General features: G+C 45.0%; 1 protein-coding gene across 2 annotated transcripts in view; it reads right to left on the bottom strand.

The window, feature by feature from the left end:
• The window catches only part of CTNNAL1 (catenin alpha like 1), an 883049-nt gene that overhangs the window by 247359 nt on the left and 608149 nt on the right, over positions 1 to 27541 (bottom strand). For both annotated transcript variants that reach the window (XM_078687708.1, XM_078687709.1), the window contains exon 9: positions 14819 to 14977. In XM_078687708.1, coding sequence (XP_078543834.1) covers positions 14819 to 14977 — 159 coding nt within the window. The remainder of the gene's footprint in view (positions 1 to 14818; positions 14978 to 27541) is intronic.

Below are 27541 nucleotides of genomic sequence, written 5' to 3'. Positions count from 1 at the left end.
CAACAAACTAGTAAAAGATCATATTCCAATGTTATGTAATCTTTGATGCAGTCAGTTGGCAATCAGTTTTTGAATTTCAAACCTAGTCACACACTGCATGTCTTGCTTTTAAGGGTTCAAAACAGAGCTAGGTAGCAATTAGGTATTGCTTTATGTAGAACAGGAGATGCATCCTACTCCAGCCCAGTGGTAAACAGGGTGCAGCATTTGGGCTCTTATAGTAGGTCACGTTTGTGAATTCAGTCCTAGATAAGGATTCTTTTTCTGACTAGGAAGATGAAAAGGTGGATGTTGTACTGACTAGAATGCCAGGAAGGAGTGAATACAGAGGGCTCAATGTTTCCTCTTGTAGATGGAACTGCAGGGATTGGGAAGAAAAATGTTTGGCAGTTCTGAGATATGAAATCTCGCATTGCTGGAAAACAGTTGACCTCTCCGGCGATTGCTCTTTTGATAAGGCAATAGTTGGCTGTTTGGGTAGTTAATTATTCTGGTCTGCTTGGCCACTGATGAAGTAAGCAAAAAGGGGTGACTGTTTAATCAGGCCACTGTTCTGGCAATTACTCTTGCCAGTATGATTGCAAAGGTTACGAGTTTGACATTATCTCATCTAGGAGAGGCGGCAGTGGTGGAGAAAGATAGATTATGCAGGTATTCCATGGTGAGGTGGTTGTTACACAGGTATCTGAAGAAAAATTAGTGAATGATCTTGTGCCAACGGTTTTTCAGGCCAACATGGCAAAAGAGAAATGGGAAGATACAGTTTGAGGCTTATCTGAATGATCAGGTAGCAAGAGTTGATATTGGTATTCAAAGGGGTTAGGATGAATATGAGATGGGTAGATGGGGAGAATGATCTACATTATAAATTAGAGTAGAACTGCGCCATCAGATTTTTTCTAAAGGTTGTTAGTGTAGCTGAAAAAACAATACTAAGGAGCCGCAATGTAATAAATACTGTTGCGAAGAAACATCGACCCTTGAGGAAATCAGTGTAAATGGGTTTCTTGAAAACAGCATCTAGGCTACCCGCCTTCAGAGGGGTCGGCCTTCATGAGGGCTTACTGTTTGGATGATGTGTAAGCTGAAACGCAGAATTGAGCAATTTGGGGTAGCTACATTTTCTTCTAATGTACAACATGTTAAAATCTGGCTTACGGGCTTTGAAGGTGGTGTGATTGACACTGTGAATGTTTATATTCCACTTTGGTGGTCACCAGAGGTTCAGGTGATTTAGGGTAATTTTGTTTCCTACATTGATAGTATCAGTGAGGATGAGGCTACTTGCAAAATGACAGAAGAGACAAAGGGGAGAAGTAATTGCTATTGATTTGTGAAGATTTTAACACACAGCCATCCGATGCTATCATTAATAATGAGGTCCTAATGGAAGAACATAGTCTAGATATCCACGAGTCAGCTATGAGCAATTATAAATCCACCAAGAAGGGAGGTGCATTCTCTGAGCTCCTGATAAACTGCCAGCTGCATTTTATTAATGGCCCACACTCCCTCAGATAGCACTGCTTGGGCAACTTTTAATAATGGGAAAAGTTTGACATTAATTGACTTTATCATAATCAATAAAGAGGGATGGGAACAGGTGCATGATATGACTGCTGTTAGGAGAGTGACCATGACCCTGTGACACTCTGAAATTGTGCCCGAGATTGGGAGCCATTGCATATAATTCAATGGAGAGGAGTTATAGGCACGTGAATGCCCCTTCCAATAGGAGAACGAGAATAAGGTGGAGCAGTCCGAAATATTCACACAAACTTCCATTGATAGAGTATCTAACGACTAGGTATGGATCTGCAATTTTGAACTCCCCTTCAAATGACAATGGTGTAATCTTATCAGCCTACAATGGGTTGGTAAAGGACCTGAAAGCCGTGGTCTAAGACCATTGGTCCTATACCCGCCATGATGGTTGGTGGGAAGGGGAGTGCAAGGGTTAACTGGATTGACAAGGGATGCCTCAGAATGAAGGGAGTTGTTTCGTCTGCCATAGTACAATGACACTGTTGCCCACAAAGCACATTGTTATTTCGGGAGGATAGAGGTGAATACAAACGCCTTCTGAGAACTAAGAAACGGCTGCACCAATTGACTCTTTGGGAGGAATTGAGGGAGGTCTTGCATGAAAACAATTCCAAAACATTCTCAGAACTGGTATCAGTGGTAGAGAAGGGGTCAGTAAACATCGTAGAAACCTACATTGGGCCATCGGCATGTATCAGCCTTTTTAGTACCTTATAAAATGCCAACCCCATTCTGTGCCAGCTCAAGAGAATGTTTGCTTTGGGCCTTGTGTAATCGATATACTTGTACCAGAGGTGGGGAGAGCCTTGATTGATATGAAGAAACACAAGGCCCCAGGCCCTGATTTGGTGCCTTTTGATATATATTGTGAGGAGCCACACCTTTGGGCCAGCATTCTCACCAAAGTGTTTAATTCAGCGCTTGCTGAGAAACACCGTCCCCCCTTCATGGCGCTCAGCTATTATTATGCAGATTCATATGAAAAGTGATCGAACTAACCCATCTAATTACTGCCTCAGCCCCCTCTTGGGTGACGCAGGTAACATTTTAGGAAAAGTCCTGCTCAACGACCTCCAGGAGTGGGTTGAAGCTCATAACATTATGACAGAAACGCAAGCCAGTTTTAGGCCTCGTATAAGGATCATCGACTAGGCTTTCCAATTATATATGATTTCTTACAAATTTACGGTGATAAGGAAGTCATTGCTGTATTTAATATTTGTAGACATCAAAGCAGCCTTCGATTTAGTCGACAGAGAGAAGCTTTGGGGATCCTTGGTAGACTTAGGAGTTAATACTTCTCTAGTATTGGCCATAAGGGCTTTACACTCCAGTAAAATGGCTAAAGTACGGTATAGTTTGGGTGGGGAGTGTACCGAAGGTGTTCGGCAAGGGTGTATGCTGGTACCCTTACTTTTCAGTCTCTTTTTACATGATGTAGCAGACTAGTTGATGGAAGAGCCTTTGACCATTCCCACTATAGCTGGGAAGAGGGAGCTAATATTACTATACACGGATGATGCAGTATTGATGGTGTGAACAGAAAACGCTGGCCATAGGCTATTAAATCTTTTTGTAGAATATTGCAAGAAGAAGTCATTGACCATTAATGGAAGCAAAACAGAGAGTATGGAACTGAGGTCCTCTCCCAGTTTTAAGCGGAAGTCTTTGGTTGAAGGCGCACCCTTGGAAACTGTCAAGCAGTTTGATTACTTGGGAATACGATTTTCAGGGAATTTGCACTGGGGCAGTCAAATGCATAAGTATAGTTTAGTTCTGAGACAAATGGCAGGAGCAGCTTTAGAGTTTAGGCTTAAGGCTGGAGCCTGAAGGATTAGTGTCATTCTGAAAATATATAAGCAAAAGGCAGCGGCAGCCAGACTGTACGGAGCAGCGTTATGGGGGTATGGAAACGTCTGAACACTACAAGTAGCCAAGAATAATCTTTTAAGAACTATGCTGGGGCTTGGTCCAGACCCCCCTCTAGTGGTGCTCTACTCGGAGCTACATTTTACCCCAATATCATCTATTACAGCCCTTAGACCAGACCTCCACTGGGTTAGATTGGTAAGAAATCCTAAGGCTGGAGTTTACCTGGAAACCTTTGTAGAAGTTACAGCCAGTTGCACTTGCTGGGCCACACATGGTCGTCCATGTACAGAAAATTTTAAATGAGCTACAGATGGTGTCCTTGTGGGAAGCCCTTAATGGAGTCATGCAAGATACTGCACATCTGATTAAAGAACAGTATCATGAATATATACAGATATAAAAAAGCCAGGTTTTATCATGAGCACTTATTTCAGCAACACCTATGGCCCTCTTGCTCTGAATACCTGGATGTGTTGTATCACGAATTGAAGTGAACATTGTACATAATATTCTGGCCTGGTATCCTAAAGAACAGCGATTATTTCATACGAATCCATTATGCTCACTGTTAACCTTGACCACTGTGATTGTAGCTTGAGAAGGACTGACAATCTAAACCACTTTATTCTGTTTTGCAAGAAATATTATGCCGGTGATGGCTCCTCCCCCTTTTTAAACCTTTCGGGATTAGATGTGTTAAACCAGCCATGGCACTGTGCACTAAACCAGACGATGTGTATGAGGTCAATTCTGTAGCGTCATTTCTATGGGCTGCGTGGCCTCACCTGAGAGAGCTGCTTACCACGTTAGCTATCACATGAACCAGATAGCCTTTGTGGATTTGCAAGTATTCCATGATGTAACACGCTGCTAGCTCCTGCTTAAATTGCTTGGTTCCCCAACACCCCCCTGCACTGCACTTTTTCATACTAGGTATGTTGATAGATTGCTCATACCTGGAAAGACAGCTCCTAAAAGATTTTAAGCTATTTAATTGATAGTGATGTATATGTTTTTTAGGCTGTAAGCCTGTGATGGAAATGTGCACTTTTAGTGTCTCAAGGTGCTTGCACTTTTATATATCTGATGAATTTCTATCAGAATGGAATACAGTGTTTAAACACTATTTTGCCGTTTAACAGATTGGTCTGTCTATGTTTTTATCTGATGTAGGTTTGGTATAGTCAGTGTTCTTAAATGTAGTTTTAAATTATTGTAAGGCTGATAACTGAAACAGTAGATATACACATTCTAAGTTCCAAGGCGCTGCAGATGAATACATCACATCACCTATTAATTTGATAAAAAAATATTTTAACTTGAATATCAGATAATTCAATCTAGCGAAATAAACGAAAGATTTGCAATCACAATTTAAGGGATACTATGCTCAGTTCAGTTCTTGAGAAGGGGGAATTGTAGGTGAATCAATTAAAACAAAGATAAAAAGGAAATTGCATCACCACTTGCAAAGAAATAATTAGACTGAAGGCTTCATATGATCCAATGAACCCTTTCCTTGACTACATAATAGAAAATATATTTGCCAAAATAAACCATCGTATTTGCCACTAATTAGCAGGACTTGAGGGTCAACAGAATGAATTCTACAGACATTGCACATTATTCAAGCTGTAAGTGGAAAAGAAGTGGTATAAACACATTGTATTACCTACTATATATTACCATAAAGGTCCATTGATTACTTATATTAGAGAGAATGTGTTTGAAGAGAAAACTGAGGATGATTTAATGAAAACCTGTACTTCTCTAGTTCTGGAAATAGTTAACTATGCGGTAGATTGTCAAGGCTATGAGAAAACTCCTTACGTAGCTGCACAGGAACAGAGACGCTTGATCCCAAATCCGCCCTGGCAACAAACCAGAGCTCAAGTAAACGAGTCTCTAGTTGGTTACCTCGGGGGGAATGGGGAAAGTGGATAAAATAATAAACAAGAAGAGACTTTCTTGGCTGGTTCCTCTCGTCAGTCCGACCTGCAGACCGCTACCAATTGGATAACCTGAAGGAAAATAACACAATTAGATTCTCCTATAACTACTCTACTCTCTTTTTAGGCTTTCTTTCTCTCTCTGACCTAACCTATGCTTCCAAGAGTTTTGCCCTCTCTTCTATTTGTCTTTCTTTTCTTGGCACTGGCTGGTGGCTTTTGCTTCCAATGTATTTCCTGCAATTCACAATTACATTTATGTGGATTAATTTCTAGGTACACCCCCCCAATTCTCTTTTGAAGCTACTCTTTTGTATTTAACTCACTTCTTCTCAGTGCTCCTGTAGTCTTATTCTCATATGCCTCTTATTATTCAGTTGCCAATCTTTCCTATGGTTTAAATGACACAATGTTAATTATTATGGCTGTTAACTGGTATAACTTCCATTAATTATTTAAGCTCTATCTCTACTTACTGATTAGCTATTCAGTTTTGTCTTCTTATAGGGTTTTAGATTAATCCCATATGTCTTCTATCTTCTTATTTCTTTTCTAGGATTTACTTCTATTGGGTTCAGTCTTATTTGTACACAGGATCGAAGGACTATTCAAGCTCTTATCTCTGGTAAGTATTCACTACTATTTGGATTCAATAATGTCATTACATTAACTTAACTATACGACTTCAAGTCACTTATCTCGATTTTCTCTTGTCAGCCGCTGCACTCTGCTCCGCTGCACGACGTGAACTCGAGCTCCGCTGTCAGGTAAGATTATGCCGCTTGAGTTGTTGTTCTGGTCAGCGAATGCACGCAGGCTGTGCTCTTTTTCCGACTTCTCCTTGTCTGGTAATAAACAGGTCCGACTTAACGAACCTAGAATACGGGCTCTCCGTAATGCCTCTCTCCTCTGATAAACGCGACCTTCAATTTTAAATAAGCGCTTTTTCTAATTTGTCTATTTACTCTCTCAAATACATACGGACTTCAGGGAAACATCTCCTCACGGTCGAATCTCTGGTGAAGTGCGCAGATTCATCAAGCGCGCGCACCACCTGGACTCGGCTGCATCTGAGGCCCATGAACTAGACTGCTGACCTCTGCCCACAAGCAGCGGCCATCTTGGAGTTCCGATACCTTATTCTATCAGACCAGGAACCCCCAACTGGTTTCAATTCCCTGTGTTGATGATTTTTGTGCTGAATCAATGCCACCTGTGGCTCTAGGGTCCTGACATAGATAAAGAGTTGACCTGTTGCAAAACTGTACATCAGAATGGCAAGGTATTCCTTTTGAACTTTTTCACAATCATTCATCTTGGCTGTGAATGTGAATGTTCCTCTATACAAAAAGATAAAATGTTTGAAGTGTATTTACGTATGAGACATTCTTTTTTTCTTGACGCTAATATGACCAAAGTAACGGCCTCATTTAAATTTTTGGAAGGAACTGAAAATCCTCAATTTTCTCGTAGAACCTCTAAATTATGAGTAAGATTCAATGGCTGAATGCTATCTACAGTAGCTATAATATTGTGGAAGAAATGTATTCAGTGGATTTTACTCAGTATTTCGAGTTTCCTCCAGAAATTGAAGGATTTTCAGTTCATCCAAATTCTGTATGAGGCCCTAAGAACACACCTGCTTGTCCAGCTGCTTGATGGGAAAACCCACAAATTAAGGTGATTGTCCATGAAAAGATGAAAATAAATCTTTGCTTTTTCTCATTGCACGATAAGTCAATTTTGAAAAACATGTAATTTCACCATAAATAAACAAACAAGCATATCCCTTCTTAAAACAGTAATGTGTTAAAGCATCTTTATTCGATTCACAGAATCATCAAAGCAATCCTTACAAGACATTAATATTATAAAAAAATAATAATAATACAACCAACAATCTTCATTCCAATTACAAAACAATACCTAGAGTGCAATTTAACAGTTTTAGCAGCAAAGCGTAAAAATTTAAAAAGTGCAAAAATGCCTAGCAAACTCATCTCGGTTACAATGCCTAAAGGGCAATTTTTCAAATTTAGTAGCATATGCGTAGAACATTTTTGAAAGTGCATAGTGCCTAACAATCTCATCTTAGTTATAATATTTTACATCCGATAAGGATTGAACAATTAGGGATATCCATACAGTAACTGTATGGATATCTTCATTCTTTTTCCTTATAAAATTTAAGATTTAAAAATTACAAATTCATAACGATCATAAAAATTAATTTAAAATTAACAACGGGATTTTAGTTACATAAAGTACAAGTGCATTGGACAAATTTTCCCTTAATGATAAATTTTAACAATCGACCATGAAGGGAATTAATATTATAAAATACAAGTGCTGCGAGAAGAGATATCAATGCCTATAGAAGGGTCACAAGATCGAGTTTGGGCCTTTTTCATTGTTCAATTAAAACTTTAAACCTCGCTTTAATCTAATAAAATTAGCTGCCAGTAAAAATCTGCTTGTTCCAAATACAACCAACTTCGAAGTATCTGACTTTAGGATACGCAGCATTTCAATATATTTCCTAATGCACAGGTTCCTGCCCAAAGGTTTTAGCCATTTTTCCTTGGAATTTCATATTACAAGTAGAAAAATAGTACATGAGCAATATCCTCGTCTCTTCCTAAAGTGCACTGAGTACAGTTGGAATCGTTTCCCTAGCCATCCCTTTTCCCCCACCTGAATGAATGAATGAGGCAAGTTTTATAACGCGCAACTTAGCCCCGAAGGGCGTCAAGGCGCCTAACCAAATAAAGTGGTACTAGATGTAAATGTCTTGATTTGCAGTGTGCCGTATCTAAATTTTAGGTACAGTACTTTGGCGAGTAAGGGCTCAATCATCTCGTCTAGGAAAGATTCAAAACATGGGGTTATTTTGAAACTCAAGAATTGGTTTATGAGCGAGCCATATCTACAATTTGAAGTAGTACTCTGCTCAATGAAATTCCAGAAGATGGATTTACATTCCTGTTTGGATTCAGGTGTTAACAGGTATGGCTGTTCCCGAAACCTGCTCAAACCCAAATCCAAAAACCATCTACGAATATGGACCAACCATGGGAAAGTAACAAGAGTATCAAGAGCGATCAATTCACTTAGTGCGTGTCTGTATATTTGCAGTTCATCGGTGGTCCATATTCTTATCCAATGGAAAAGGGACATCCAAATAGCCCTATGCTCAATCTACCTAATGCCCAAATCAAGCATTAGAGGGATCACAGGTATATTTTGTGGTAGGGAAATAAACCTCCTCAAGATCTTATTTTCCCCTATAATTAGAGGTAAGAGGGCCGCCCCCCCAACTCTGAGCCACATAGGGCAGCCGCTTGCGCCCTAGATTTATAGACTTGGAGTGCTGGTGTAATAGCCTTGGACGTAGTAGAGAAAAGTTTTTTTGTTAATGGAGCTGCATTTTGTATAAGGATCGATTCAGATTTTGTAATCTGTGGATTCCATGAAAGTTTGAAGTCAATAGTTACCCCAAAATATACAAAATTTGAAACACGCTCCAAAATTACTACTTTTTTTTTTTTGCAGAGTTTTATATAGCGCGAACTAGAACCGAACCGAATCAGTTATCAGAGCGCTTTACATAGCACCAGTTACGTTACATGAGGACACACTTTCATTTTAGGCACGGGGAGATTAAGTGATTTGCCCAGAATCACAGGGGTTTTTTGGCGTCGTTACCGAGACTCGAACCGAGTTCCCCAGGTCCGAGGTCGAGCGCCTTAGCCGTTAGGCCAACCCCTCTCTCCTCTACATTCAAGTGCAATTTATTTTTAAAGCATTTATGGGGTCTGATAGTCATATATTTAGGTTTAACTGGATTTATTTCCAGCCCCTTTTGCCTACAATACTCGTCCAATGAATTTAGGAGGTTTTGGAGACCCTTAGATGTCTGGGATAACAGAATGGTATCATCGGCAAAAGTTAGTGCACAGATATGTACGCCTCCAAATTTTGGGGAATCATGATTAGCTTTTTGGAGGGACTCTATCATATCATTGACGTATAAGAGAAATAGAGTTGGTGCCAGGACACAGCCCTGGCGCACACCCCTTTTTACTGGTATCTCTTCCGTCAATTCTCCCCCTTTCCCCCACCGCACTTTCGCAAACGTATTCTCATGGAGCCTACCTAACTGCATTACGATGTTATTCGGGACCCCTTGCTGAAGTAGGTTGGCCCATAGTAGGTCTCTAGGGATGGAATCAGATGCGGCCTTTAAATCTATAAAGGCCACATACAAATGAACACGTCTTAACCTCGTATATTTCCATGCTATAATTATTAACCTAAAGACCTGGTCTTTGGTGCTTTTTCTCTTCCTAAAACCTGCTTGGCATGGGGAAAGCACGTTATTATCTAAAATCCACTCATTAAGTCTCTCTAAGATCTGTTTTGCATAGACCTTTTGTAATGTATCTAGTAAGCTAATAGGTCTATAATTAGCGGGATCGTCCCTAGAGCCTTTCTTGTATATCGGGACGATCTCCGCCACTTTCCATGAGTCAGGGATGGGCTGACCTCTAGCGATTTCATTGCTAAGAAGGTTAATGTATGGGGCCCATACATCTATCTCATGTTTAAACAGATCACCTGGGATTTTATCAGGGCCAGGAGCTTTAGAGGATTTTATGGCAGCAATTGCCTTTGTTGTCTCTGCCATACTAAATTGAATAGGTGTGGTTTGATTAGGTAGCAAGAGAGTTTCGATACTAACTGAGGAGGCTTCAGTCGGATGTACCGGGAGGGCATATAGATGGGCAAAATGGTTATACCGTGACCTAGGATCCAAGTTATAGTCTTGGGCCGGGGCATTTGCCTTGGTGCCATTTGCGATAATCTTCCAAAACATAAACTGTTCACCCCTCTTTGAAGCTGTTAGCAGTGCTTCCCAGCTTTCATCTTCCCACCTTCTACATGCGGCTTTCTGGACTGTATTGTACATGTCCCTTGATTGCCTAATCGGAGAGATGTCCTTAATTTCCAGGGCCTTAACTAAGTTTTGCTTGGCAAGTACACATTCCGCGTCAAACCATAAGTTTGACTGCCCAATCTTGGTACTATGTTTGATGTTCCCTATCACTGGCTTAGTTAGATAAGGCTTTATACTATCCATCAACATTTGGTGGGACTGAGTTATAGTTAGACCTCCAGAACGCTCTTTTAAAAAGCGTGATAATAGGTCAGCAAAAATATTATAAACATACGTAAGTAATTCAATGTCACCCAGAATAGATGGCCATTTTAGTGCCCTCCTAGTATTGTAAACCTCAGGCTGTATCACCTATAAATCCCTACCCTTTCGGGGGTGGGGAGTGCAGCAGAAAGACTTTCCCTACCAGATCTAAACACAAGGGGAAATGATCACTTTCTCTTCTACTACTATCTACCTTAAAATCTTGCACGAGGTCCGAATGACAAATGCTTAGCATGATGTAATCTATACGGGAAGATGCTAGCCCTCGTAGAAAGGTATTTGAACATTTGGGGTTTGAGGGGGTTCTATCATTACACGATCTTAATCCCTTTTCAATAGTAAAGTTATATATTTGCAATGCAGAGGCAGAAAGTCTTGTCATTTCTTCCATCTCCAAAAGGGGAATGCCCATAGCTAGGTCTTGTTCTTCAATTACCATATTTACTCCCTGCAATGGCTCGTAACAGCAGTTGAAGTCACCTCCAAGTATAATAAGCTCATTGGGAGGAATAAAATCAAGGGATTCCTCTAGCTGAGTGATGATTACTGATTCATTTGTGAGTTCTCTGGGTCTTATATATATATTAAACAAATGAAGCCGATACTTATTCGGAAATTTAAAACTAAGGCCCAAGATGGTGAAGAGGTGTGGCGCCGAGGCCAGGGCGACTGACGCTGGAATCTGGGGATCAGGGTTCGATCCCCGGCTCCGGCGGCAGGTTAGCCCAGCACCATGTGACTCTGGGCAATAGCTTGCTTAATCTTCCCGACGGCCCCCAGCGCCTAGAGACCCTTACGGGTGATTGTGCGCTTTACAAATGTGGATTATTATTATTATTATTATTATAAAGATATCATCTGAGGCAGTGGAAAAAATGACTACAGAAGCATTTATGTTATTTTTTATCCAGATTAGAAGGCCTCCAGCTGGTCTTCCTCTAGCTGATTGGTGGGCCTCTAAACTGAATGTCCTATAGCCAACTTTAAACAGAGGTTCCTTTGCCCAGGTTTCTTTAACCCGTTAAGTGCTGCCGTCGGCCGTTGAACGTTCGGAGCACTACCTGGCTGGTGCTGCGCACGTTCAACAGCCGCCGCACTGCCGCGAAATCGTGGCCAACGGGTTAAAAAGACATAGATCAAAGCAATCAATGTAAGTCTGCCAATCAGGTTCTTGTAATTTCCTAGTAAGCCCAGCTATGTTCCTAGATATCAACTTTATTTGGTCTGGAATTGAGAGTGGCACTGAGGTATTGAGTCTATCATATCTAGATGAAGAGTCTATAAGTGCTTCAGTTTGGAAGCCAGTATTAGTAAGGAGCGTTGACCCCTCTAAGATCATAATATCATTTGATTGTCTACCCTCAAGCCTATATCCTTCACATGGGGTATGCATTCCAAGTTGGTCAGCGAGCTGTAAATCCCAGTGTGGCTGAGACAGAGGATGCACTGTATCAATCACTTCAGAATATGGATTCCGTGCTTGGGGTAGACAATCAATAGCTTCAAGGTAACTATAGCATTTTAAATTACCAGTGCGGTAGGGGTCACTGATTCCATCGGTTCTACTTTGCCTAATACTAATTCTTGATTCAAAGAGGGAATGGGATCTTAGATTCATATTAATTAAGTTCTCGGCGATGTCTTTAGAACAAAAAGATACCCTTATGTCATCTAAATTCCCAGAACCCTGAGGGATCCTTTCCACATTTGTTATATCAGATCTTATTATAGAAAGACATTGCCTTTCCTTCCTGATCCAGTGTGTTACTTTGTTTACAAGTGACTTCCTATCTTCTCTACTATTCACGGCTAACCACGGTACATTAGTTAAAAATACATGGTAAATTTTTTGATCTTCTCTAATTGGGATGTAGCGGCCATGAACACCTGTGTGGTTCCCCTCCTGGGCACCAAAATCCCTTCCTGAACTCAATACCCCCCCCACCCCCCCCCCCCGAGACCTGGTTGGGCATTGAGCTTCCGAATTTCTATTTACATGCATGGTTTGATCCCCAGAAAAAAAGGTCTTGTTGGGCCAATTCTCCTATGTGGCTCCAAGATGGATTTGGAGTACAGTTTTGGGGTAGGGTAAGTTCTTTGGTTTGCAGCCTCATTAGTGGATTGGCTTACAACTCTATCTTGAGTTTTAGGTACCCAATCCCCTATATTGGGGCAATCAAGTTTCTTTCCTATTCGAGATTTGTCCCCTAGATCAAGAACCGCGGTTCCCAATTCTTTGGATGGTCGGTTTATTAGTGCCTCAATCATTCTTTTAATTGTTATGACCTCTTCCTGGACAATATTAAGCTTTTTGTAGAGGTCCTGTACCAGTTTGTGGGTACGATTTGATTCGCTCTGCGGAGCTTCCTCAATTGGGCCCAAAGTAATTGGTCTAGTTCCATCTTCTCCCACTACACAACCTACTTGGGTTTCCTCCTCACTATCCTCTAGGGGCAAGTATCTGTTTGAACACTCTATATTCACTACCTCACTACCTAATAGGCTATGTTGGTCCCTTTCTATATTACCACAGTTGCTTGCAATAGGAGAGGGAGTTGTGCCTGTACCCCGTCCTGACTTTAATGGGGAAGTAGGTAGTACTTGCGCTTGTTTTTTATTGTGAGATTGATGCACAATAATAGATGGGCTGTTTGCCTTATTAATACCAACTTTTTCCTTCCTGCTACAATAGGAAGAAATTTTACTTTTTTCCTTGGTTCTGCTCTTTTTCCCAGTTGATAACATACTTTCTGCCTCCTCAATTAATTCGTCAATGGCAGCAAGGGTACAGTTATCAGCCGCTGATTTGATTAACTTTTGTGTTTTCGCAATATTTTTCCTCCCAGTAATCATGTCAGCGGCTTTCCTTTTCCCCATTATACCTTGTTAGTTAGATAGGGATATCTACCTCCACTATTTAGTCACTATAGAAGGAGCAACTTAAGGGAAATTACAGTATATTTTCCCAATTATATCAATTGTACCAAATATAATAAATACAAATATCTATCACCTTTAATAAACACCATTTAATTAAAAGGCAACTAAATAATAATGTTGGTGTACTATGCAAGATACCAAAGAGACAATTAAAAGCAAAACGAGAAGATGTGAATCAGAGATGCTTATCAGCAATGAGATGCCTATGACCGGTTGTTATAAAAGTTATAACATGTCTTCTTCAATCGAAAGAATGTCTATTCAGTCTTACCGCAGATATTAAATATAGGCCAGCGCAGTAGTGGAAAACGATAAGCCCAAAGGGTATGGCCCAGCCTTCTTCGGGCTTTGATGGGCCCGCCCCTGGCCTCGACTGGGCAGCGCCGGCGCGCGTCCCGCGCTGTGGGAGCCCTGGTATGATTTTAAAGCACCTCCTGGCGCTTGACGATGACGCTGTTCTTGGGCGCCACAGGGGGACTCTGGGGAATGGAGTCGCCGACACCCGGCGTGGCTATCAGCAGCGATGCATTTCCCACGGACTGTTTGAGCAGGGCAGGTCAGCATCTGGGCAGCAGCGGTAAGATGGTTGAGGGACCCGCGCTGCAGGACCCCTGGTGTGATTTTAAAGTGCCTCCTGGCACTTGCCGATGACGCTGTTCTTGGGCGCCACAGAGGGACTCTGGCGAATGGAGTCCCCCGACACCCGGCGTGGCTAGCAGCAGCGATGCAGTCCCCACGGACTGTTTGATCAGGGCAGGGCAGGTCAGCAACTGGGCAGCAGCGGTAAGATGGTTGAGGGACCCGTGCTGCGAGAGCCCTGGTATGATTTTAAAGCGCCTCCTGGCGCTTATCGATGACGCAGGGCAGGTGAGCAACTGGGCAGCAGGGGTAAGATGGTTGAGAGTAATGAAAGTCTCCACCAACCCACCCCATTACAGATAAAGAGGGAAAAACACAACACTGGCAACACGTAATTTTTCTTATTTAAAGCATGTTCTCAAACACACTCTCTCTCTCTCTCTAGACATACCTAAGTCGGCACCTTCAACGATGGAGATCAATCTTGTAGAGATACTGAATAGTCATATTTATCAAAGATTTAGACAATTAATTGCTCATTGTATGCTCCTACTTGGAAGTTATATTCAAATAGAAAAGATTAACTGTGAAATCCTTAAGTATCAGAAGTTTTAAACTGTTCAGCTCCTTTTTTCAGTAAATGAATTAGAACTCAACTACAGGTTTTACTCAAGATTACTGCTTCGGACGTTTATTGAAAATGGAAACCTACCTCAACAAGTTGTTCTTTCTGTTCTGCTAGCTTGAATGTATATTCTGCCACAGCCTCCAGGTTTCCTTCAGATCCAGCAATTTTTAATGCCTTTAGAACCATGTGGTCTGCGTGATTTTTTAGCTGATCTGCTGCCAATACTGTTGCTGCATTATGAAGCTAGAAAGAAAGTAAGACAGAATACTGTCAATGAAAGAATACAATCCATTATTTCTATCATACTGATGTACTGAAATAAAATAAGATGAGTGAACACATATATGGAGCAAATGCAGTGAACATGTGTCTTCAGTGTTACACATCTTGAATGCTCTCCCAGAACTACTTCAAGAGTGCAGTCTTAAAATAGCTCATAACCAACAGACGATCAGACAGGGGAATATATTATTCTCTGCAAATAAAAGTCTAGACTTTAGGCTGCAACAAACCACAAAACCCTTTTCTTTTCACTCTAGTCACCAAACACAACTAGGTACAACTGACAGAGATAGTCCTCTGGGACGAAAATAAGATGCTGTGTAGAGAGTTAAGCATCAGTTCAGCACAACCATATTTCTTCTTACTTTTAAACATATAGTAATGAGAATGTTCCTGCCTTGAACTAACATTCCACGCCACATCACTTTTGGCAGAAGAATACTGCATCACTTCGTCCAAATTCCAAAAGCTTTAAAGAAAGGGTTCATAGGTTCATTTATATTAATGAATGCTTGTTGTCAGTATGGCAAGATACATTGTCAATTGTTTGACTCGCCCTCAATATCCCCTTCACTATCAATTAGACAACTCTCCAGTATACCATTTTTCCAGAATGCCTCTTCTCTAGATCAGTTTTTGAGTAAACTCGGTTTGCATCGATAGAAAAGCAAACCAGTGGCAAGCCAATGATAAAGCTTGATCTATAGCTTTCATAACTAGCCCCTTCTTTTCTCTTTAATAATCAATCCAAACACACACGTAGCTTTTGTAAAGGCAACCTATAGTATAGTCAACAATCTGCTAACATATCGACCAAAATCAATGGGTCGCTGAGCAGTAGAATGTAAAGGTAGGTCAAATCACCAGTAAATACAATACTACAACTGTGAGCTACTAAACTTCTTTAGTTTAGATTGGGTACTCACGATAACTATTTCAAATGTATTGGTTTATATTTTAGCACAACAAATCGCAGTTTGGGCTAATTCATAACATTTTCCGCACTCGAAGTTTGTAGGAAAAGAACCAAGATCCAAGTTCCTTCTCTCTCTGCTGCAGCAATGCAATGGAAGTTCATTTTCTGAATTAGAAATTTTAACTAAGAAACCCCACTAGCACACAAAAGGGGGCTGTCCGGTGCTGGCCAGGAAGAAAATAACAGAATTAAAGTCAATAAATGAATGTCAAATTATAGAAATTATCACAATTTAGTTACCTCATTAGAGTGGAAACAATGAAGGGCATTGCCGCAAAGGTGGAAGAAAAAAGTATATCTTTAACCTACATCACACATAAAGGAGAGCTTATCTGGCATTGTAACCAAATTTTAAGAACAGTGGCTGTCCGAGTTAGCATTGGGTCCATAATACTTTTATTTAGGAAAAGCAATGTGCAGATTCAGCAACCCCTCTATCCAATTTCGATTTGCTCAGATAAATTGTGTTGCAGCGAGATGGGATTTTCACAGTGCCTATCATTGGTGTAAATAAGTATAAACCGAACTCAAGTGGATGGACCTTTAGTCCTAGACTGAGGCATGACTCAAAAAATCAACAATACATCAATGACAGTAAAGTGAATTAAGCTCCACAATGATGACAGAGAGCAGTAGTTTGCAAATCGCGAAGGTTTATTCGTAGAATAATAAAGTTACAATATCAACTCATTTAATGCTGTCTAAAATCAGTAGTCAAAGAATGACTATATTAGTTAGATAATGCCAAATCAATTCAAAATTGCAAATACAAACACACAGTGCTTAAAGTTGTTCTAAAGCAAATAAGGCAGTCAAAGTTTCCTATTAGGGAAGTTCCCATATTTGCTAAGCTAGAGGAAATTGGGAAATTTATAAAAGAAGTCGTATAGGAGCTATTAACAAGGAACGCCTCTAAAAGGCACAATCTAATGAAGATTCAGTTTGGTAAGCGATAATGGGTTTGCCCAGGAGTCTAACTCTTTTGGGCAGAAGCAAAGAAGTGTCTCCTCTGAGGAGAGTGGAAATGGCATCTGAGTCTAACTAACTCAGCAATGCATACTTAAAAGCAGAGCTCTTCAATGAACATTAACCCTCCAAGGTTCCCATGAAGAGAACCAATCAGCATCAAACACTCTTCAATAAGCCAGGTTCCGCCTTATTCCCAGCCATCGAACAATTACATCTCTGCTGTATGACCTTTGAGAGATAACTCGTTCTAGGATGATACATTGGGGGTCATCGTGTTCTGTGTGCAGATGTGGTGGTTCATTATTTAGCTCTACATGGAACACATACATGTTCACGTAGGCATGCATGAAATCGGGAGAGGCAGCGTCTGTAAGCCTCTATAGTTAGTCCATGTTCAAGTTGCTGTTCCTCGAGAGGGTGCACAGGGACAGCAGGGCTGGCGGCCATCTGCAGGCACAAATGGAAATTCAGATTTTAACAGGTATGTTGCATTGGTCCAGTATAGATTAATTCTCACATACGTACTTCAGGTACATAGGTTTATTCTGTAGGATCTCAAACAAAAATATTGAGTTAAGAGCTATGATTACCTAGGAATTAGTTTCACAGGACGGGTGTATTTAAGTAAGCATACGCACAGAGCTAATTGTTCTGCAGCTAAACATGGGTATCTTGATGTACCTCAGGTATGGCTATTAAGGTGTACCATGGAAAAAAACGATGCCTATGGTCCTGGGTGGAGCAGAATTCTTGGCATACAGCATTGACAGTGCCCTGGATACGAATTTGTTACAAACCTATGACTATACCCTCTATACAGTATAATGTATACTGCAGCTGGAGATTGGTGTGATCGCATGCTGGGCAAGTGCTATGGTGCTATCAGGTGCTCAGTTTGCCTCACAATCCAGAGCAATATCCTTTTCAAATTCATATTTCAATCTCACTATACAGTGTTTTGAAAACGCAAATGTTCGTAGTTGGAAGCTGACGTTATGCTTCTTTTTGTAGTTTTTGTCTTAGTGCCACGGATTTTAGTATGTCTGTTGAAGACCATAGTGTTGGTAAGTATCACTGGAATATATATCATTGAGACTCGCACAAAAGCTACTATAAGTGAGGTCTTTATTTAATGAATTTTCACTCTGTGGGCAGTATTTTCATACTTTATTTTATTTATGTATTTAAACATCTTATAAAGTGCACAAATACCCATAGGTGTCTCTGCGCTATGTGCAGCAGAAGGTAAGGCATAGGATGGAAAGAGCCTGTTACTTGAAGAACTATGTTTTTATTTGTTTCCTAAAAGACAGTAGAGTAGGACTGGCCTTAATCTGTGAGGGAAGAGAGTTCCACAGTTTAGCAGTGGCAACTATGAAACGTCTGTTCCTCCTTTGCCCCTTGTGTACTTTTATCTCACTTGCTCTGGGCTGTAGTCTGACGAGGGAAAATAAGTGCCTGTCCCCATCAATGAGTGTTGATAGGCCCTACTTGCTACAGCTGTCTCAAATTAGGCAGTGTTGTTACCTTGTTCATTTTCTATTTATTGGTCAAACTGCAGGTTTTAAGCTAAACCAGGCTATATTCTAATGCCTCAGTGGTGTTCCAATATATAGTGCACCACTTCCCCTATTTCATTGAACTTTTTGTAATGCTTGAATACGCAGTACCTGTACCTCTCTCCTGTTTTTTTGATTGGGAGATTCTCTTGTAAGTGATTGTATTTACATGGAACTACTGTACCAATGTTATTGCCTTTTCCTTGCATATGTGAAGTGCTCTGATACCTCCGGGTCTAGCCAGCGCTATACAAAACCTTTAAAATAAATTAATAAGGGCGTGGCCAAGATGGCGACGGAGTAGGACGTGCTTTTAGTCCCTCCGGCGCCTCAGGGGCTTATCTCCCCATTGCATGGTCTTCATTAAAATCCTCGCTGTGTCGCCCTGGACGCTGTTCTTGACTCTCACCAGCTGTGCAGGATCATGGGGTTGTTTCCTTCCGTTACAGATAGGCGGTGACTGGATGGGCAGGGGGCCTTTTCTGGGGGCTTACGCCGATGGCGATCTCGGCAGGAGCCCCTTAATGGTCGGCCATCTTTTCAAATGAGTCATTTTAATACTATTTTATTAATTTTTTTATTTTTTGTCAAATTTATTTTTATTCAGAATTTGCAGGAAAGGGAAAAGAGAGGAAAGTGAAAGAAAGAAAAAAGAGTTATACAAGCGACATTTCCGCCAGTTGCCCCTCACAGGGGACGCTGTAGAGAGCACTCCAAGGAAACAAATGGGAGATTGCAGGGTGGGGTGGCATGGCATGACAAAAGAGTTCAGTTCGTAAGTCCAATCCATGCCAAGGAGTTCTAGGCGTAAATCTGTGCTTGGCCTAGTGACCGGCAAAGGAAATAGCTCTGCAAAAGGTTCAGAAGTCTAACAACCCCCATGGGCTAAGCAGTGTCGCAACATGTAACAAACCCCCATTCCCGACTAGTTCCCCCCCTCCCCTCCCCCCCCCTGGTGGTGGCAACAACAACACTCTCGTGCAATACAAAGCTCCACATTTATGCAATTTGATTAAACCTGGAACAGGTGAAGTGCGCGGAACGTGGGTGGGCAGACCGCAGATGGTAGGCCACGTGACAGGAAGCGGACCAGAGGACCCCATCGGAACATAAAGTTTTTTAAGTTGCCTAGGAAGATGTCCGCCATTCTCTCCATGCTCAGTAGTCCCCAAAGTCTCGCATGCCACAGTGATGAGGCTGGGGCATGTGGTTTCTTCCATGCTGCCGCCAACGTAAGCTTGGCGGCCCCCAAGCAAAGCCACAGGATACGTTTATCCGCTTTAGTTTGATGTTCTAACACCGGATCACGGAGTCCCAACAGGACATGAGCCATTGAGTCCGAGATCGGATATCCCAAGATGTCCTTGATGGGGGAAAGAATTTCAGCCCAGAAAGGGCGAATGATCGGGCAGTCCCACCAGATGTGGCGGAAATCCCCCAGCAGGCCACAACCCCTCCAACACCTATCTGAAGAAGCTGGAAAAATTCGGTGGAGCTTGGACGGGTAAAGATACCAATCGTGCATGGTCTTTAAGTGGGCTTCCCTAAGATTCACCGAATGATTGTGCGTCATGATATCACTCCAAAGATGCTTCCATTCGTCGTCAGAGACGTCACGGCCCAGAAGGACCTCCCAGTGTTCCATGTAGCGGGGGCGCGGAGAGACCGTAGTGGCCAGCAGCAGCCCGTACAGGAAGAGAGCGTCCCTTTCATAGTGGAGGTGCAGAGAAGAAAGGACTCGAATGGAAAAAGCAGCCGGGTAGCGGCCTCACTCACACCCGTTGATGTTGCCCAGTGGAGAAGTTGGTTGTGGCGAAAGCGCTCAGTGACCGGGTTCCCATAGTCACGCATGCAGTTGTGGAACGTGAGTGGAGCCACTCCATGGAACAGATGCGTGAGCGCCCTACAACCTCCCTCTCTCCACAGCCTGAAGGGTCCCTCCTGCAATGCCGGCAGAAAGGCCGGGTTGAAGTGAATGGGGGTGAAGGGGGATGGAAACGTGGTCCAGCGGTCGTCGTTGGTGACCGTGTCCCACACCTTCAGGACCGTGCTAGTAGGAGTGCTAATGTAGGCATTCTTAGGCCGGTCTACTTTGGGTTTCCAGATCAAGTCCCAGATCGATCTCCCAGCCACACTCCTATCCATATGTAGCCAGTGCTTCTCTGAGAGCTGCTGGGACCATTCCACTATCACACGTAGTTGCGCTGCCTTATAATATAAGAGCATGTCAGGGAACCCCACTCCACCCGCCTTCCTCGGTTGTCGCAGCGTCGCGAGGGGGATACGTGCCCGTCCACCCTGCCAGACAAATTTCAGCATCAAGGTTTTTAAGCGCCGAAAAAAGTCCATCTCTATAGGAATGGGAAGGGCCTGGAAGAGAAAGAGGAACTTAGGTAGGAGGACCATCTTGAGGGCATGGATCCTGCCAAGCCAGGAAAGGAATTTCGGTTTCCACCGGTCCAGGTCGGCTCGTATCGCAGCTAGCATTGGGGGGAAGTTAGCCGCGAATAAGGATCCTATGGTAGGAGTCAGGCGTACTCCCAGGTATAACAAGGAGGCAGACGCCCATGGTAAAGCCGTGAGCAAGCGTACTCGCTCCACTTCTGCCGGGGGGAGAGTCAGGTTCAATATGTACGACTTGTCAAAGTTGACCTTGAATCCGGCTACCGCCTCAAAGTGGGATAGCACCTCCTGGACATGCGGCAACGATTGGGACGGATCCCCCTATGACAACAGTACATCGTCCGCAAAGAGGGAAATTTTGTGCTGCTCACCGGTAAAGGGAAGGCCCCTGATCTGTTACCTCTCCCGTATCGCAAGCGCCAGGGGTTCGATACTCAAGGCAAAGAGGAGAGAGGAGAGGGGAGAGGGGACAACCCTGCCTCGTACCCCGGGAGTGAGGGAAGCATGCAGACCGATGACCGTTAATCAGCACCCTCGAACTAGGGCTGCTGTAATTAGCTCGTATCATTGTAATGAACTGGTGCGAAAAGCCAAAGGAGGTCAGGGTGCGAAACAAGAACCCCCAATCGACACGATCGAACGCTTTCTCCGCATCCAACCCCACCAGTATCGCCGGAATGCGAAACCTGGTGGCCTTCTCTATCAAGTGCAGCACCCGCCGCAAGTTGTCATGAGTTTGCCGTCCCTTAATGAACCCGGACTGGTCCGGATGGATAATGGCCGGCATCAAATCCTGGAGCCAGCGGGCAATGATAGAGGAGTATAATTTAGCATCCACATTCAGGAGGGCTATCGGGCGGTACGACGCGCACTTGGAGGGATCCTTCCCTTGCTTGGGAATGACGGTTATCATGGCCTTGGCCATAGTCCCAGAGGTCCTCCCAGTGGTCGCCATTTTGTTGAAGAGGGAGACCAGGCAGTCAACCAGTTCTGTTGCGAATGATTGGTAGAAGAGAGCAGTATAGCCGTCCGGGCCAGGAGCCTTGTTAGGCTTCAGGGCTTTAATAGCCTCTAGTATCTCTTCTCTGGAAAAGGGGGCCACCAACCGCTCATTCCACTCTCTAGAGACCTGCGGTATGGGGAGGTCCGTCAGGAACGCGTCCTGGGCTCCCTGATCCAGGGAGTCACCCTCGTATAGTGCAGCATAAAACCGGCCAAAAATGTCTGCTTTATCCTCGTCTCGATGCCGCATGGACCCCCCGGCTCCTGGATCCCCCAATATATTCCTTCTCTCTTTTTTCACGGAGTTGACGGGCCAGATGCCGCCCCACCTTGTTCCCTTGCGAGTATGATACGCGCCGTAATCTCAGGAGGGTGAACTCAGCACGATTGGCGTAATGGGCCTTTAATTTTCCCCTGACCGCCGTCAGCGGTCGGAGGGTTGCTCGAGATGGGTTCAACTTGTGTGCCCGTTCTAAGCTGGCAAGTTCTGCCTCCAATTCCTCCCGTTCCTCCCTCCTCAATCGATTGAGGTTCGCATTGAGGCCTATGCAAGCGCCCCTAAGGGAGGCCTTGCAAGCGTCCCATGTATTGAACACAGACGTGTCCGAAGCCGGGTTGAGAGTCAAGAACTCCCTGATAGCATTTCTAAGCTCCCTACACGAGGTATCATCCCTAATAAGCGCCGCTGGAAAGTACCATTTCCGAAAGCCATCTCCCCCAACCGACCACTGCAGCATGAGGACCAGTAAGCTATGGTCTGAGACGGAGAGCGGAAAAACTTTGGAATCACGGACATCCCCCCTGAGTGCCTGGCTCAAAAAAATATGGTCTATGCGGGAGTAAGATTGGTGAACGTGGGAGAAGAACGTATAATCTCGGGCTTGGGTGTGCACGGTGCGCCAGCCATCAATCAGCCCCAATTCGCCCACCCGGTCCTTCGTTTCAGTGGAAAAGACACCGGAGTCCGTCCTCTGAGCACGGGAGCTGTCTAAGGTTTTGTCCCAGACCATGTTGAAATCACCCAAGACAAACAAGTGTCCCTCCACAAAGTCCCCCACCTTATCTAACAAGCCCTGAAGAGAGCCGTTCTGTTGAGCATTGGGAACATACACCACCACAAACGTACACAAGCGGCCATAAAGCAACCCCTTGACCATCAACCACCTGCCTTCCTTATCACAACTTACCCCCACAGGTTGGAATTGGAGGGACGCCTGAAAAAGAAGAGCTACCCCCCTGTGCTTGGTAGAGGCAGAAGATCTATAGATGAGGGGAAATTGCTTGTGTCGGAGCCGGAGCTCGTCTCTGCGCGCCGGGTGGGTCTCCTGAAGACCCACTACATCCAGGTGATGGTCCAACAAATATTTCCAAACCTTTTGGCGTTTCTGCGGGGAGTTGAGACCCTTCACGTTCCACGTGCCAATGCTAAGAGGCATGAGGAATCTTCAGGCCCCACCGCTTCACATTCGCTAAGTCAACACACCTCTGCCCCTTCCACACCGCAAACATCCAGTCTCCCCCTCCTCCATCAGATCCTCCTCGCAGGCACCCGACCAGTCTCTCCCCTCCCCATCGCCCGCTCCCGCTCCCGGTCCCATGAATCCAACAGACCCGGACCCACAGAAGATAGGGGGAGGCCTCAACCGTGTTACCACACCCTAGGATGCAATGATTAAGGAACTCATTATTCAAACGCCAGTGAGTCGTTCCCCCAGGGGAAACAAGGCATGAATGCAAGCATCCAGCAGTCACCACCACCACACCACCCACCCCGCCCCACACCCCAACTACCTCCCCCCCCAATCCCCCCCTCAGGTCCTCCCACCCCCCTCCACCCCAACATGCAAAAAACCCATAGAATGAAACAAAACAGTCCCAGAGGAAACAGTCCCTGAGTGTAGTAGTCCGAAGAACGTTCCCTGGGCTGGGGTCGAGAACCCATCATAGGGTCACCCAGGGCCAAGGACCGGGGTGTCTTCTCAAAAAGTACAAACATACCCTCGGTACCTGAGTTCACGTGCCCCTCCGGCACCATATGGCCAGCAGCCCGAGGATCAGGCTGCCCCGGAGCTCTGCTGGGAAGACATCAACGTCGCTGAAGCCACTGACGCCACCGCGTCCCCTCTCTCCTGCAGGCAAGTCGTGCGGTCGGGCCGTCTGCGACCCGTCTCCGAACCCACTCTGTGCCATGAGGAGGATCGTCGCCGTCTCCGCGAGGACGGGCTGCCAGCTTCGGGTGCAGGAGTCGTGTCATCAATTTCCAGAAGTTCTTTCGCTTCCTGAAGAGAACGGATCTGCGCCAGCCGATTTTGCCACCGAAAGACAATGCGAAAGGGATGACCCCATGAGTAGAAAATGTTATGCTCTCGCAGATAGGCGGTTACCGGTCGGAATTCGCGTCTCTTCTGGAGTGTCGTTGCAGCCAGATCCTGGTAAAGTTGAGGACGGTGCTCGCGGAATTGTAGGGATGGAATGTCCCGCGCTTTTCTCAGGATACGCTCCTTCAGCTGGAAGTCATGCACGCAGACTAGTATGTCTGGGGGCGGCCCTCCACCTCGCCTGGGAAGTCCCACCCTGTGGACTCTGTCCATCCTGATTTCCTGCAGGTCCTCCTCGTCCAGTATCTGCAAGAAAAGTGCCTGCACATAGCCGCGGAGGTCGCCCGCCTCGCCGTCCCATGCGGATGTTGTTCCTACGGGAACAGTTCTCCAGATCTTCCGCGTGGGCCTGTAGGTCTAAGTTCTGCTCCGTAAGCCGAAGCACGTCCTGCTGCAGTTGGTGGACATCGTTCGCCATGCTCAGGTCGTGATCCTCCAAGGTAGCCACACGCACTCCGATTCCAACCACGTCCCTTCGCACCGAGCGGAGATCCGACGCCAGTTGAGCACGGAGCTCAGAGATATCCTCCTTTATAGAAGCGAAGAGTTCCGTCATGAAAGCCTTGGTTGCAGGGGCTTCATCATCCTTCTGCCCGGGCGAAGCACTAGGGCCAGGAGATGCTGGTGGTTGGGAACCCTTGGACGGGCCATCCTTACCGGGCTTCCCTTTGTGCAGCGTGGAGGACATCGCTGCCTCTCTATTCCGTCTGGAAGGCAAAGTGGGAGATCACTGTTCAATAGTGCGGAACTCCGTCGATCTGACCGTGGTCCGTCTCAATCGAGGATGCAGCCCCAGTGTCCACGGGCTATTCCTTTAATAGACGTGGAGGATCCAGGCGGTATATGGCGTCCCACTCCGTGTCCCCAGTACGTAGTCGGGCCGGATCCCGAAGAAGGCAGTCCCCCGTCTCCAGTCACGAATCCCAGATTTCAGCTGCACAGCCAACCAGGCGGCCACAAAGCGTCGATGCAGGGAGATATTCAATGGTCAAGGACCCTTCGCTCCACCCGGGGTCACCAGCTCAGGTTCAAACCTCCGCCGGGACGAGGGTCCCGATCCCGCAGCCACACAGTCACCTCCTGCCGGACACCACAGCCCCGCACTGACCGCCTCCTCCAATGCGCAGTGTCCCAGCATTCAATCCGGTTCTCCTCTGTCAACGGGGGGGGAACAAGGCTTACCCCCGGAGGGCCGACCGGTCACCGGCCGCTCACCCCGTGGTCCAGGGGTTCTTCGGGGGGCACTCACGCCTCTAGCAGCACCACCTCCGTGCGTCCCGCAGGTCTCCGCTCCCATTCACTGCCGCCAATACACTGCTGTTGCAGGGAGCCCAGGGTACGTCAGTCCTCAGGACATGCTCCCCCGTCCTCGCAGCACCCAGGTCGCCGTCCTCGCGCTCATGCAGGCCGCGAGGCCGGGCGTCACAGCCCCCGCTACCTTGGGCCGTGCTCCCCTCAATCCTTCAGGAGTCGCTGAATTGTCCAAGATAGGACTCCGCCACCCGGCAGCAGCAAGCGCTCCCAGCGCGATCCTCGATGCAGCTCGGCCCGCCGTTCGTGACCAGGCCGCAAGCCTCGGTGTTGCGTAGACTGCAGGCTGGGAGTCACTTCCCCCTTTGCACCAAAGCCCCGCCTCCGCTCTGACGCCGGAGGCCGCCGCTGTGATCGCCGCCGCGAAAGGGGGATACCTTGTCGTCTGCTGGGTCCCGGTCAGCACTCCAGGGCCGTCGCGGCCCACAGCTCCCCGCTATTCGGCCGGAACTACCCGTAGCCTCTCAGCGCTGCCGACCGGCCTCGCGGCACGTCCGCTCCAGTCTCGGTGCCGGTCTCAGGTATTTCCACAGCTTGTTCGGGGCCAGCAGTCAGACACGACCCCTAGGGGATGTAGGGACGTCCAGAGAGCCGTACAAGAGCCGTACAGGAGCCCGGGGACAGGTGCTAAACAAGGCTATGAAAGGCCCGGCGCCGGAGGGACTAAAAGCACGTCCTACTCCGTCGCCATCTTGGCCACGCCCTTATTAATTTATTTTAAAGGTTTTGTATAGCGCTGGCTAGACCCGGAGGTATCAGAGCACTTCACATATGCAAGGAAAAGGCAATAACATTGGTACAGTAGTTCCATGTAAATACAATCACTTACAAGAGAATCTCCCAATCAAAAAAACAGGAGAGAGGTACAGGTACTGCGTATTCAAGCATTACAAAAAGTTCAATGAAATAGGGGAAGTGGTGCACTATATATTGGAACACCACTGAGGCATTAAATATAGCCTGGTTTAGCTTAAAACCTGCAGTTTGACCAATACATAGAAAATGAACAAGGTAACAACACTGCCTAATTTGAGACAGCTGTAGCAAGTAGGGCCTATCAACACTCATTGATGGGGACAGGCACTTATTTTCCCTCGTCAGACTACAGCCCAGAGCAAGTGAGATAAAAGTACACAAGGGGCAAAGGAGGAACAGACGTTTCATAGTTGCCACTGCTAAACTGTGGAACTCTCTTCCCTCACAGATTAAGGCCAGTCCTACTCTACTGTCTTTTAGGAAACAAATAAAAACATAGTTCTTCAAGTAACAGGCTCTTTCCATCCTATGCCTTACCTTCTGCTGCACATAGCGCAGAGACACCTATGGGTATTTGTGCACTTTATAAGATGTTTAAATACATAAATAAAATAAAGTATGAAAATACTGCCCACAGAGTGAAAATTCATTAAATAAAGACCTCACTTATAGTAGCTTTTGTGCGAGTCTCAATGATATATATTCCAGTGATACTTACCAACACTATGGTCTTCAACAGACATACTAAAATCCGTGGCACTAAGACAAAAACTACAAAAAGAAGCATAACGTCAGCTTCCAACTACGAACATTTGCGTTTTCAAAACACTGTATAGTGAGATTGAAATATGAATTTGAAAAGGATATTGCTCTGGATTGTGAGGCAAACTGAGCACCTGATAGCACCATAGCACTTGCCCAGCATGCGATCACACCTATCTCCAGCTGCAGTATACATTATACTGTATAGAGGGTATAGTCATAGGTTTGTAACAAATTCGTATCCAGGGCACTGTCAATGCTGTATGCCAAGAATTCTGCTCCACCCAGGACCATAGGCATCGTTTTTTTCCATGGTACACCTTAATAGCCATACCTGAGGTACATCAAGATACCCATGTTTAGCTGCAGAACAATTAGCTCTGTGCGTATGCTTACTTAAATACACCCG

Source organism: Lissotriton helveticus, chromosome 4_1 (genome assembly GCF_964261635.1).
Source record: "Lissotriton helveticus chromosome 4_1, aLisHel1.1, whole genome shotgun sequence".
In the NCBI taxonomy this organism is placed as follows: Eukaryota; Metazoa; Chordata; class Amphibia; order Caudata; family Salamandridae; genus Lissotriton; species Lissotriton helveticus.
Note: the sequence above shows the minus strand (reverse complement) of the source record. Positions and strands in the feature narration are given on the sequence as shown.